This window comes from Patagioenas fasciata, chromosome 18 (genome assembly GCF_037038585.1).
Source record: "Patagioenas fasciata isolate bPatFas1 chromosome 18, bPatFas1.hap1, whole genome shotgun sequence".
Taxonomy (NCBI): Eukaryota; Metazoa; Chordata; class Aves; order Columbiformes; family Columbidae; genus Patagioenas; species Patagioenas fasciata.
This window is the reverse complement of record NC_092537.1, coordinates 3,482,647-3,495,606: the sequence shown is the minus strand read 5'-3', so window position 1 is coordinate 3,495,606 and position 12,960 is coordinate 3,482,647. Positions and strand designations below refer to the sequence as shown.

Here is a 12,960-nt window from a genome sequence, read left to right as displayed (position 1 = left end):
TGTACTAAATCATCTCCTGAAGTCTCACCCCTACAAGCCTTTGCTCCTGAAACCAATGCAAGTTTTCAGCTGTAATACATTGGTCACCACATAAAATAGAAGGGAACCGTTCATTACCCTTTTTCTTCTTGCGCAAAAACCAATATAAAGCGAGAGTTACTGCTCCTACGATAAGTATGAGGGCGAACGCAGCAATGACTCCTTTCTTCCAAGTCGCTAAGATGACTGGAAATAAGAAAGACATACTTAAGAGAGTATGTACAGTGACAAGTTATCATTACTAATTTCTGCCGTTCCTGAGCTTTCATTTTATTTCAAATTGACCTTCTAACACACTTTAAGAAGAACTTTAAGGAGACTTGCATGCAAAGTTCTCTAATGACTGAAAACTGAGTACGAGTTGCTTTTGGTTTGCATCTGGCTCCACTGGCATTTGAGCATCCCTTACATGATCGTATGTAAGCTAGACAATCTCTGTTCGTAAATGGATCTCTCTGTTTAACTTTCGACAATGATGGTACAAAAAACAAGTAAGGGAGTTAGTAACATCCCAGATAACATGACCTCCCCCGTCATGATGAGATAGTATGCATCTTACCATCAAAATTAGCTTACCACTGATGGTTATCGGATGGCTTTTCACGTCCACGTTAGCCCGATTAGAAGCCATGCAGAAATATGTCCCCGTGTCCTGCTTCTTCATTGCTTTCTTGTGCCACATGACTCTGTCTGCATTTTCAATTTGTTCAAATAGAAGAACTTCACGATCAGTTTTTCTGAAAAGCCTGAAGTGAATTGGCCAAGATCCTTCTTTCACAGAGCAGAGAAAAGCAGTCTCACTGCCATCTTCCACTTCCCCATATGGAATGCTGCCCAAGCTGGCATCCCTGATTGGTACTACAGAGTAGTAGCACAAAGAAAACAAGTATTAGCTCTATTAGAAATAATTTTGCTGATAAAATATGATATTTTAGAAATACTTGCTTTAATGCCATTTTTCCTAGTTAAACAGAGACTGAATGCACAGTATTAATCTTTCTGAACAGCCTCTGCAAGGCAGCATTATCTAGTAAATATTTTTATACACCCAGAAATGGAGAGGGCACTTTAAAGAAACAAAGCAGACACAGAAAGAAACTAAATCCGTTCCACAGAAGTCACTCAGCCTCATTTCTTAAACTCCTTTGGATGCCACACAGGTCCCGACCTACAAATTATTTAGTTTTCAGAAATAAAACGCTCAGCAGCTCAATAGTGTAAATAATTTTAGTTCAATTTATGTAACTATGCCTTCATAGTTATGTAGAGAGTTATGCTAACTGTATTATACCTTTCTTGTAACATTCAATATACCATAGTGAATATCAGCAGACAATGGATCAAGCTCTTCAAAGGCAGAAGGAAGTCTCAAATTCTAACGGTTACGGAATACAGTAAACACAATGAGAGAAGTTAGTTTGCACTTGAATGTTCGAGTTGTAAGAATATGCATAGTCAAAATACACTTTTTAGGTTTACTAGGTAAACTGCTGCTGTAACAGCTGGGATACCCTGCTTCCAGCAAAGAAATACCTGTTTGTTAAAGAACTACAATTATGCTTTGTATTTGTTTGTTACTTGTATTTCAAATTACCTTGACTTCAAATTTCACTGGACAAATCTCATCAGAGTTTTATCATTCAGCTTCTCTCTAGTGTTAGCAAAGCATATCCTCGTAGAACTGATGAACTTAAGGTGCAGTCCTACTCCTATAGTCTAGGCAAATGCACATAGTGTATTAAAAGACCTGTTTGGTGGCTCAAAGAGTGGAGAGAGTGCAATAATCCATGTGACTCAGAAGAAAAGCAATAATCATGGATGTGTCTGTTCTAGTCATATACAACTCAGCGTCAAAACTCAGAGAGAAACCAGCCTGTTAACTACAAGTTTATCTTACTAAAACCAATACAATGCAGGTTCAACCTGGGACACAAAACTGAAAACTCCTTGGCAGAGAGAGATCCTTCTTTTCAATAGGTCAAGAATAGACTTCTGCTCTGGTCCTGGACTGCTTTGTTATAATCAGGTTAGGCAAATCTAAAATACTGTTGACACATTCAAGAAAGTAGTAAGGAGTCAAGGATAAGGGTTAAAAGAGCTCTACAAGTGGATCCACCATCACCAATTCCCTTACTTACAGTTGCAAAGAACTAGTCTACTACAGAGTTATTATTTGCTTTCATTTCTCTTGATATCTGCCAACAGCTTGATATCTGCCAATAACTTGCAAATCACAGCTTTTTCACTTGCACTCCCCTTCTTGGAGTACCACTAAGATTCCCAGCCTATATCAGACATCATGCTTTCCTCCATGGACTTCCAATTCATCTTCTTTTTAAAGCTTCAACTACCACCTTCTCTCATGGGCAAAGGAATTTTCCCTTTCTGCATCACACATATCTGCAGATCAGAGATTTTGCCCATCTACAGTAACTCCTAGTTGCTAATAAGGCATAGTAATAAACTGACTTTCAGAGTCACTTAGCAACTGCAGCTTCTGGTGTTGAACCTCAGTGCCTATCAAAGCTGCAAACAGTAACTGAGGCATTTAAAGAGATTTTCAAAACTGTGGATTTACATCTTTCACCAGGAATCTTGCTAGCCCAGTTATTTTACTGAGTAAAATCATAGACTATCTCCAATATCATTATACACATTTAATCCAGTCCTATGAAAATCAAACATGAAGAAAATGGATCTGGTCCTGAAATTTTTAATCATTAATTTTACTATAACAGCTTCTATAAGATTTCAAGTCAGATCTGGTTTTAACATTAAAATAGACTCAATTGTAGTTAACTTGATTCAGATTACCATGAGGATTTTTGCTTTAGTGACACATAGTCTGTGATACAGATCTCCAACTATTTTTAATTCAAGTGAGCAAAAGTTCCATTTTGATTAGGCCAGCATTTGCTGCTACAGTTTCAAAAATCAAAACATGACATTAGACAAGAAGAAGAATTACACAGACTTACCTATTACTGTGATGTTTAGAATATTGCTAGTTTTCATACCACTGGAGTGATTATTTCTAGCATCACATTTGTATCCTCTTTTGTCATTTTGTCTAATGTTTTCATCCAAGAACATGGCATATGTGTCATTAGTTACTCTTTTCTTGACTTCATTTCCTTTGTAGAATGTGAATATTATTGGTGGCGTTCCCATCGCTGAACGACAGATTAACCATAGAGGCTTCCCTAAAACCACCTCCGGTAAACCACTGACAACGGAAAGGGTTGGTTTGGAGACTGGAGCTAAGAGGGAATTAAAAGAAAAAGCTGTTGCAAATTACACTGCATAAGGCTGAAAGATACAGTATTATTTTATAGAAAGTATATAAATATATAATATTTAGCTAGTTTGCACACATAGCATCTATTGGGAAGCTTTTCTTCATTGACAGAATTGAAGCAGGAGGTCACTCGAATAAAACAAAAACATAGATAATGAAACATACGTGACTTAGAATAAAATAGCATAGAAGGAGAATGTAAAGGAAAACAAAATAAAAGGGTCGGTGCCACAGCTGTAGATCCTCCAAACTCCAGAACTAGCTCTGACCCAAGGGGTAATTGTGTAGAGCAAAAACACATGCAAGTACCATCGCACGTATTACCTGAGATAGACCCTGCAGCACCTAATCGGGGAGCTTTGTTTCTGCAGCACAGTGAGTCACAACCCAGCTCCTCCCCCTTTACAGACCCGAGAACTGACTGTGCTTGTTCCATGAGAGGGAAGGAAACTGGGGTGTTTATAGTTAGTGTGCTGGTGAGGGGCTTCTATTGATAGCAAACCCCGTGTTTTTTCTGGAGCAGAGCTATCCAGATGACCTCTGGCTCGCATGGCGTTCTGCCTGGAGGGCCAGGGGGAGGGATACAAGGCAGACACAGACAGAGTTTCAGCTCAAACTGATGACTGAAAAGTTTGCAGAGCATTTTCAGCTCCTGTGAATGGTAATGGATGAGGGTTTATTTGGCACCTCGCAGAATCAAGGCAACAGAAGGAAGACGTGCTAACTCCCTTCTCCTAGGGCCCAGCTCTGGAAAAGTCAGACTTGATTAGATCATGATAGGCCAAATCCTCTACAGCTAAAGACGACAAGCACAGCTCACAGAAATTAATATTGTAAGAACTAGTAGCCTGCTAGTTCAAGGACTAGAGACTGATTCTGCAAGCAGATGTGCTTATTTATAAGCTTACAGTTTTGATTTCCAACCCCCACCCCCCCGCCCCCCTTTTGGTTCTAAGCCTCTGTATCAACTCACCATAAACATTTATCCTTACAGGTTTGCTCTCCTTGACTATTCCTTTTACTTCAGCTTTACAGGTATAGGATCCAGTGTCATTCACATTAACCCTCATTGTTAAGTTTCTAGAATTTTTCAACAAGATGTCTCCATTTGAATTTTTTCGTAATATAGAGAAGTTGGCTTTCCGAAAACCACTAATGCTGCAACTCAAAGTTAATTCTTTATTTTCATCCAGATTACTCATAGAAGCAGCCAATGTTGGCTTGGGGAACAACTCTGCAAAATAAAAAAGATAATTAATTAATTCAAATTGAGCCTAAAACAATACAACTACCTATCCCAAAGTATACAGAATAAAGAAAGTTTGCAATCGGGGAAAAAATAATCATGTATACAATTATATTTTCAGGGACAACAGAAACTTAGCAATCACTTGAAATCACTTTCCATGTGTGTTGTTTTAAAGTATTATTTTATTTGGAAAGTATTAGTGGCAGGCAAAAATCAAAAATCAAAATCTAAATCTAAACAGCCTTTAACTTAGGGAAACTTTACACTTGGTTCTGGAGGTTACACTTGGATCTTGAGTTCTACCCAAAGTAGATTTAAATTTGAATATTAATCCATTGAGTAAAATCTAAGATGAGCAGAAGTGTTACCTGACACGACAACATTCAGTTTGGTCATTTTAGATGCTCTCCCTTGCTCCACCTTACACAGGTATTCACCACTGTCTTCTAGAGTGGCTACCGTAGAGTATTTCAAAACCTCATCTTGTACACTCTTCAGTATTGTTTTGTTTTTCTGAAGTAGGATTTCAATGTCACGCATTCGGGCTACCACAGTTGAGCATTCAAACTGTATTCTGTCTCCTTCTGTAATATTACTTGAGGGCTTGGCATTCAGAGTAGGCTTTATAAATGGTTCTGAAAGAGAATATATATATATAAACTTGTAGCCCAACGTTTTAACTATAGCAAGTGAAGAAAAGTAAAAAGAAAAGCTAAGCAACTTACCCCTGACCGTAACAAGTGTTGTGTTGCTGTGTTCTGACTCTTCAAATTCACGTTGTACAAATCTCCTGCCAAAGCAATCAAATTGTAAAATATTATCCGCCTCTTCAACAGAAAATTCCATTTCAGAAAAATTTCTATGTGGTTCAAAAACACTTTTTTCTTTAGGTGTTGAATTTGTCTTTATCTTCCGGAAAAAGAAATATAAAGGAGGTACTTCTTCTGGCAGCTCACAACGTAATTTCACAACTTCACCCTCTAAAACTTCTTCTTTCTCAGCAGTCAGGATTGGCTTGGTCATTCCTTAGAAGAGAAAACAAGAAGTAGAACATTTCACAATCCTGATAGAAACACTATCTTGATGACTATGGTAGCGATTTATGCTAATGGACAGGTGCAAACAATTTACAAGAACTGAACTTTTGAAAACAGCTCCTTTGATGGGTGGGTGCATGTCAAGGCACCTTCAGAAGAACAAAATGTCCCTCTGGAGTATAATGCGATCTTGATGCAACGTGTGAAGTATGAAACTTGCCACTCAGAAATGAGCAAGCAAGGAAAGTAAATGTCATCCCAACTTTTGTACCTAGAGGCGCAGGGCTCTGAAGAAAAATTACAGGCCCTGCACAACCCCGTAACTATTTAATGTTGAACAAATTCTTTCTGACTTGCTTTTCTAGGGGGAATTTCAGTCAAGAACATATGGCTAGATTGAGGTGGCCCCTTTTCTCAGATGAAACAGCAAGGCTGATATAACATTTTCTGCAAAAGCACTCCACAGCTGATAGTAGCTTTGGCAATGGCTGTCACAAAGTGAGAATATCTGTGCATTATTTCCATCTTTTCCAGTAATCTACCTGCCCTCGCCGTGTTTATGATCTGTAGGCACAGGCTTTCACAAATAGTGCTTTCCCTAGTCTAGGGAACAGAGGCTCAGGACAGAGATGGTGGCACAGCAGGCACGGACTGTACTCCCATCACTGATCTGCCATGTAGCCTTGGGATTGTGATTTCAGTTCTGTGCCTTCACATGATTTAGTACTAAATTCTTGTAAAGTACTGTGATGTCTATGGATAAAAAAATCTTTGCAAGGCATCTTATTTAGCACTATTATTACTTCCCCCGGAAGGCTGTTTTCTTTTTGTATCTTAGAAAACTGCTACTCACCTTTCACCCAAACATGTAAGGAGTTACTAGATTTTGTCTTTCCACGTGCTTCCACGGTACATTTATACTCTCCTGTATCTGAAGATCTAGCCACAGGTATTCCATATTTTGCATCTTCTTTGTCTGTTACAGTCATGAATACAACCTTGCCATCCTTAAAAATTGTAAAATTATGCTTCAGCTGGAAATCGGTACTTTTGCTAATATCAGCACGGCAGACAATTGACATAGGAGCTCCATTCTTTACTTTGACAGAAGGCTGCACTTTGATTTCAACTGTATTGAAAGTAAAAACTTGGGAAAAAAAAAAAAGTTATATTTATTTTCAGCTTGACCAACATAATACTGTTATCTCAAGCTACCACATTTTAGTCACAAAATTTAATTCATTTTTACCCTAGTAGCAGGGGTTCTAATTTTCCTGGTCAGATCTCACAGACATTGAGAGCGGTAGCAGCTTTACCTTCCCTGCACAAACACACAAGAGGCAACTACTGATTGTCACAGCACACGCTGTCCAGCTGCTCAGCCTTTGTCTTGGGGGACTGAATCACTGACTACTCTGCTCAGACATTATCTTTTACTTTGCAATAAAAAGAGCAAGAGAGAGTGCCCTTAACTTATATTCTATAGTATTATCCTACCCCCTTGCTTCTGGGCATGAGAGGGTTTTATTAAAGATCCAAACAAAATGCTAGTAATTAAATTTCCCCTCCCATCTCTTCTCTTGTACTCCACACTAAAGCGAATTAGGGATGATTTCACCAAAACATTTATGAAAATACGAACAGCACATCTGTCACTTATGTACTATACTAAGGAACACCATCAAGTAATATATATTTTTTGTTTGTTTGTTTTTACAAGACCAAATTTCATACTGAGCTATAGTACAGCAAAACCAGATAAACTCTGTTACGGATGCACACCAACAACTGAGGAATTAGTTAAACTATTTATTTTAAAATTTTATGTGAAAAAAACTATAATTACTTACCTCCCTCCTGAGTGTAAAGTCCCGAACCTGGAATAAAATTAAAAGAAATGTTATTTTCAGAGTTTACAGATTGAAAGACAGTAACGGGAAACAGTAAAAAGCCCAAACAAACCAGAAACACACGTATCCATCCAGATATTTAGCTATCAAACTTACACTGCAAGAAAATCACCAGAAGAGCAAGATACATCTCGTTCCTGAAGAACAGACACTTAATTCCAAAATAAAACAATATTCATCATCAGAGGTGATGCCTTGAGGTACCAAAACCAGGTTATGAGGTTTTCTTTCTGTTGTTGTTTTATGGAAACAGATAAAATTTTGCCATTAAAATCTGTAAGTTTTCCCAGATCTTCAACAGAAACTGGCTAGATCAAGTAATCGTTCCCATTACTGGAAACTGGAAATGGGAAACAATGAGAATCTATCTGCTGCTCACAGGCAGATTACGGTTCAGGAAGTGACTGGACTTTTCCTGAGGGCGCCACCAAATGCATTTGCTTTGTTTAATTTCTTAAGGTGTATTAAAAAAACAAGAAGTTCCAATGACATTTATCCTGTAGTTCCTGTCAATACGGGTATTTTTAAGTCACAATTAACCATTTAGAAACACAAATTACCTTTGCTGTTTGACCTCAGCAGATCCTTGGGAAAATATTTCCCTTCATCCTGATATGGAGAACTCTTTTGGATAATACATGTATAAAATTATTCACTTTTCCCTTTTGCCTCCATTTCTAGGTCTCTCATCTTTGCTGTGGCAAAGAACAGCTTTACTGTAGGGTGCACAATAAATCCAAATTATCTCAGAAACCATAGCTACTGTCGTCTTAGACGAGAATACTGATAGATGCACCTCTCGTACTACCATCATATCTCAAAACCACAGAAATGCACAAGATTTTATTTTATGTAGTTAAGACAGTGCAAGGCATGTGCAATCATAAAACTTCAATCCCACAAGAAAAGAACCAGTTGGAGTTTCATTTCTCAGCAGAAATCTGAAGCAGCACTGTTGCAATCTGAAACAGAGAATACTCTGGAGCAAGAGTTAAATCATTCCACTTGAGCCCTAACACTGACTCAGTCTACAGGCTTGAGAAAGTGAGTTGAATTCATGCCCTTCAAAAAGTCTTTCTCAAGTTGTGTGTCCCAGAACTCCCTAACTAGTGATATAGTTTTTCTTGAAAATCAAGTATTTTACTCTAAATCTCTTAGTTTCTTTCATTTGTAGTCAGAGTCATTGCTTTCCTTTACTTCCGGTGTCATTTTCCAGGCTTACTAAAACACTGCCTAAAACAATACTAAATACATCCACAGAACTCCATGAGACACACAGCTTCACTGTTATGTGAAACCCCCTTTCTCCTGGGGTCAGTGAAAACTGTTTTTTCCCAAAAAACCACAATAGTTTAAAGCTATAAGTGTACTTTAATGCTTGTATTACACACATAAGTGTGGTATTTGGCAAAAGGAAGCAGGAGGGAAACACTCATTTGTTTAACAATATATCGGCAGCATGAACAAGCACCTATCTAGCTGTTTTGCAGGGAGTACAGAACGGCACAATAGTCAGAGCCGTTAATGACTAAGAAGTAGCCGGTTAACTAGCGATGTTTGTTCTGCTTAATCCAGCCGGTTTGAAATACACCACCAACAAAAGACTGATGGTTTGGCTGTTTGCCAACCATGGTCTCCAGAGCCATGTAAAGGAAAAGAGAAGGAGGACACATGGCAGGTGGAGAACAAAGGTACATCAACTTTGGCTATTGATAACAAAAAATAGGAAGGAAGGAGATTTCCCCCTCCCCCCATAAGAGAATTCAGCATGACACACAAAGCTCAGCAAAACCACACTAGTGTTTCCCACGAGGGGACAAAGGCTCTCCTCCCTGCCACACAGAGGGAAGGAGAAAGTGCGTGTGGGCCAATATCCTTCAGACTGAGCCAACGGGGTTGAGTTCAGAAGCAGACTCCAGTGGAAAGGTCAGTTTCTGGGATTAACTAGGTCAGGAGTAAGGTTTAATGGTTGCAAAACCTGAGGCTGTTGTGGGATGTCACTCCCAAGTGAAGGATGTTCTGTAAGATCTCACAGGCTGATTAGACTCTCATATTCTTGATAAGCTCTCAACATTGCCCTGGAGGGGAAAAACTAGCTGGTATTGACCAAAATCCAAGAAGTAAATTCAGCTGCAGGAATTTAAGCCAAAATATCATGGAAGTCAGGAGAAAAACATTTCAAATGCAAAATAATGCTTTGAGGTCATCTTCCATTGTTAAACTGGAAATCAGATTGACTTAAAGAATTTTAACTTGAAAGCACCTGCACCAGTAATACAGCTGCAAATTTTCCCAACAGTCATATCAGTGTATTCTCTTCAGATACATTTTTCTGAAATACATAAGATCAAAGTTATTCCAGTATACATCATACAGAATTCTATCCAGTCCCTATTATACTTCTAGGGAAACTAGGACTGACCTCAAAAATGCAACACACCACCTGAGGCAAACAGAATAGTCCTTTTTAATCTGACGTAATGCCATTCGAAACTTATGGAACCATTAACCTACTGCCCAAGGAATCAGACCCTTAAACACTAAAGTTGTGCTCATCTGGGAATTTATGATTCGTATTTCTGCTGGCTGGGTCCCCTGCTACTTGCTTAATATGACATTTCGTAAAACCCATCAGTTCTGTCATCTGAGGAGAGCTTTGCTTAAAATCAGAGGCAAAGCCCATTTTCCTAACTAAGGGCAAAATGCTGAATAAGATTTTCAAGTTTTTCCCTCTGCAAATACAGTGTTTTCAGCCAGTCCCTTATGACAGGACAGGAAGCCAGGAGTTCACAGCACACTTCAGCTGTTTGTTTTCATTTGCTCTCCAGCTGGCAGGCGTGACAGCAAGAGCAGCACGCAGTGCCAATCTTCAGGACTGACATCTCGCTTCCTCGTTGATTCCAGCAAATCTTCTGCAGCCCCTCAGCGTTGTCTCCTGGTCTCAAACTGATGGGAGCTTCGCTTTCTTCAGAAAAGACAAAGTCTCTGCGTGTGTTGCCTTCAAGTTCTGTCTCTCTGATTCACCGACAAAACATTTCCCTTAACACAACATTATGGGGTCATTAAATCTTGTCCCTCATAAAGGAGGCTCCACATAATTTCTTGTGTAACTTCACTGATTTTAAAAGCAGTTAATTGCTATAGAGGTGTATCGACAAATGTTCGGGATATTCTAAATTCTATTTTAAAATTTATAAAAATTCAGAGATCTGTTTCCATCTACACTGAAGTCAACACAAGCTTTCCAGTATCTAAATCAAGAATAGAAAAGCAGCTCCGATTTCTAATCCCCCAGTCCCTGAAGTGTATAATCCTTTAATCGTTCTGGTTCCTTGCAACTGTGAACTATTTTGCTTCATTATCACCTCCTGTTTTAGTATACTCATAGATAATAGAAGTGTAACAAACACAGTTGTTTTCACAAGTCTAGATAAATCCCTAGGAAACCGAGAATGAACGACGTTTGTTCTGCAAATATTTTCGGGGTATATTGTCTTCTCTTGAATGTGAGACATTTGCACCATTTGTCTTTATTTTAAAAGTGCCTCTTTATGCCTCCCTACTGAAGAATTAAAAAGAATAATTTCATCCCTGGATGTGAATATTTACAAAGAACATTAAATAAATTAATATTATTGGTTTGGTTTTTGTTTTGTTTTCCAGAAGTCTAGAAGTCGTACAATGTACAGAAACTCTGGATTGCTGAGAGTTTGTGCTTCTATGAATAAAGAGCGTTTCACAATTGCACCATCTACTGGGAGATGACCACTATAGCCAAGCACGCTGGTTCCCTCGCCTCCTCTTTCGCAGTGAAATCTGTAATTACCAACACCTCCTCCAAATGGCAATATAAACTAGATCTGAAAGAGTAACAGAAGGAACCAGGAACTGATAATGAGAGAATATCACCAAGGCTATCACACGGAAATCTTTCTTTTGAATAGGAGCTAATTATTAGTATTTGGCTGTACGCTTCCTTATCAATATGGTGTCACATTGAAAAGAAAATTAGGAAGCTAGACATGAAAGAATCTAGTTTCTACCTGGAATCTAGTCTTGACTTGTATTGCATGAAGCACACACTTCCGTGTACCTTAGAAATCCATCCAGACAAAAGCAGAGAAATTCCTTCTTTCAGAGATGTGAAATCTATTTGCTGATTTACATTAGAACTGTAGTCTCTGGTACCACCTGTCAAACCTTTCCTGTTCCAGTAGCGTGCATAAGTGACTGATTCTACATCTTGAGGTCATTTTTAATTGCCGTCTTCTGCAGACATCTACTGTAGCAGATGCTTTTCCAGAACAAAAGACCTCTCAGGATGAGAAACTGGGACTGGGAATAACTTTTATAATTCGGCTGAAACGTGCCTTCCTCACTTCCCAAACAGCCCAGCGCTTTGGACCAGCACTTGTCATCCCTGGACACCCCGGCCACGCGTCCTGAGGGAACCGGCCAAGCTCTCTCACACGCCATTGGTACAGCTGCTGTACCTGAGAGACCCTGCTGACAACGAAACTATTTTAAAAGGCGCGGATTCACTGCTCACTGTAACAATTCACCATTAGCCGCACACAAATCAATTTCTTAGAGAAGCATTCAGTTCCGGGTGAGCCAGCCCGCCCCTCAGTGACCTGGGTTAGTGGCTCCACGTTCTCTCCACAGGCCGCCAGCCGGCCCCTCACGCACCGGGCCGGGCTGCATGGCGGCTCCTCAGGGGAGGGACAGCGGCCCCGGCCCCTCAGAGCCCACAGGAACGAGCCGAACTCGGCGAGCCCGCCAAACCCCTTCCCGCCACTGCCCTCACCAGCCGGGCCGGCCGCCCCCTCCTCCTGACGGCCCCTCTCCGCCTTCACCACCTGGTTGTGCGCGTCTTAAGGGCTTTTTTTTTGTGGGTTTCTGACAAAGGCTCCCGCAACAGGAAAATGTACAAACGCTCCCTGTTCTTCTCCTTCCAGCTGCGTTTTTACACGTGCTTCCTGCCAGCTGCAAAAAAAAAAAATAATACGCCGATCTTGTGGTTAGTTGTCAGCGTTTCTACATAAGAAACATTTGCGAGGGCAGGGTGGAGGTTGTCTTAAATCAAACCAACCAAACAAACACAAAAAACCCATAAGGGGGAAGGAAGTCACAAAATTCTGTGAAAAGGCTTTGCAATACTGCAACAGACCAGGTTTTGGGAGGGGTTTTGTGTTACAGAGGAAAAGACAGGTTTTGTAGGACCTTGTGTCACCTTCAGACACTGCAGACAAAGAAATAAAGACAAGGACCACGAGAACACTTTTAAGGCATTCTCTGCACAAGTAGTTGCTTCTTCAGGTACAACAGGGCCTTGAGTTCTTCAGAAGACATTGCCCATGTGTAGCTAAATATTACATTTACTTCGCTCACAGGGTTACACCACGTACTTGCTGGAACTGTGATTAC

At 39.8% G+C, this 12,960-nt stretch overlaps 1 protein-coding gene across 6 annotated transcripts in view; it reads right to left on the bottom strand.

Moving 5' to 3' along the window:
- The window catches only part of PECAM1 (platelet and endothelial cell adhesion molecule 1), a 31,028-nt gene extending 18,603 nt beyond the window's left edge, over nt 1–12,425 (bottom strand). For 3 of the 6 annotated variants that reach the window (XM_065852095.2, XM_065852096.2, XM_065852098.2), the window contains exons 1-9: nt 7,630–7,949; nt 7,474–7,500; nt 6,477–6,770; nt 5,312–5,611; nt 4,955–5,221; nt 4,311–4,571; nt 3,018–3,299; nt 616–897; nt 118–225 (exon numbers count right to left, since the gene is read on the bottom strand). In XM_065852095.2, coding sequence (XP_065708167.1) covers nt 118–225; nt 616–897; nt 3,018–3,299; nt 4,311–4,571; nt 4,955–5,221; nt 5,312–5,611; nt 6,477–6,770; nt 7,474–7,500; nt 7,630–7,663 — 1,855 coding nt within the window. In that variant the 5' untranslated portion in view covers nt 7,664–7,949. Of the gene's footprint in view, nt 1–117; nt 226–615; nt 898–3,017; nt 3,300–4,310; nt 4,572–4,954; nt 5,222–5,311; nt 5,612–6,476; nt 6,771–7,473; nt 7,501–7,629; nt 7,951–12,340 lie in introns of those variants that run through there. The other 3 variants (XM_071816792.1, XM_065852094.2, XM_065852097.2) reach the window with 3 other exon arrangements.
- Nucleotides 12,426–12,960: the final 535 nt, after the last annotated feature.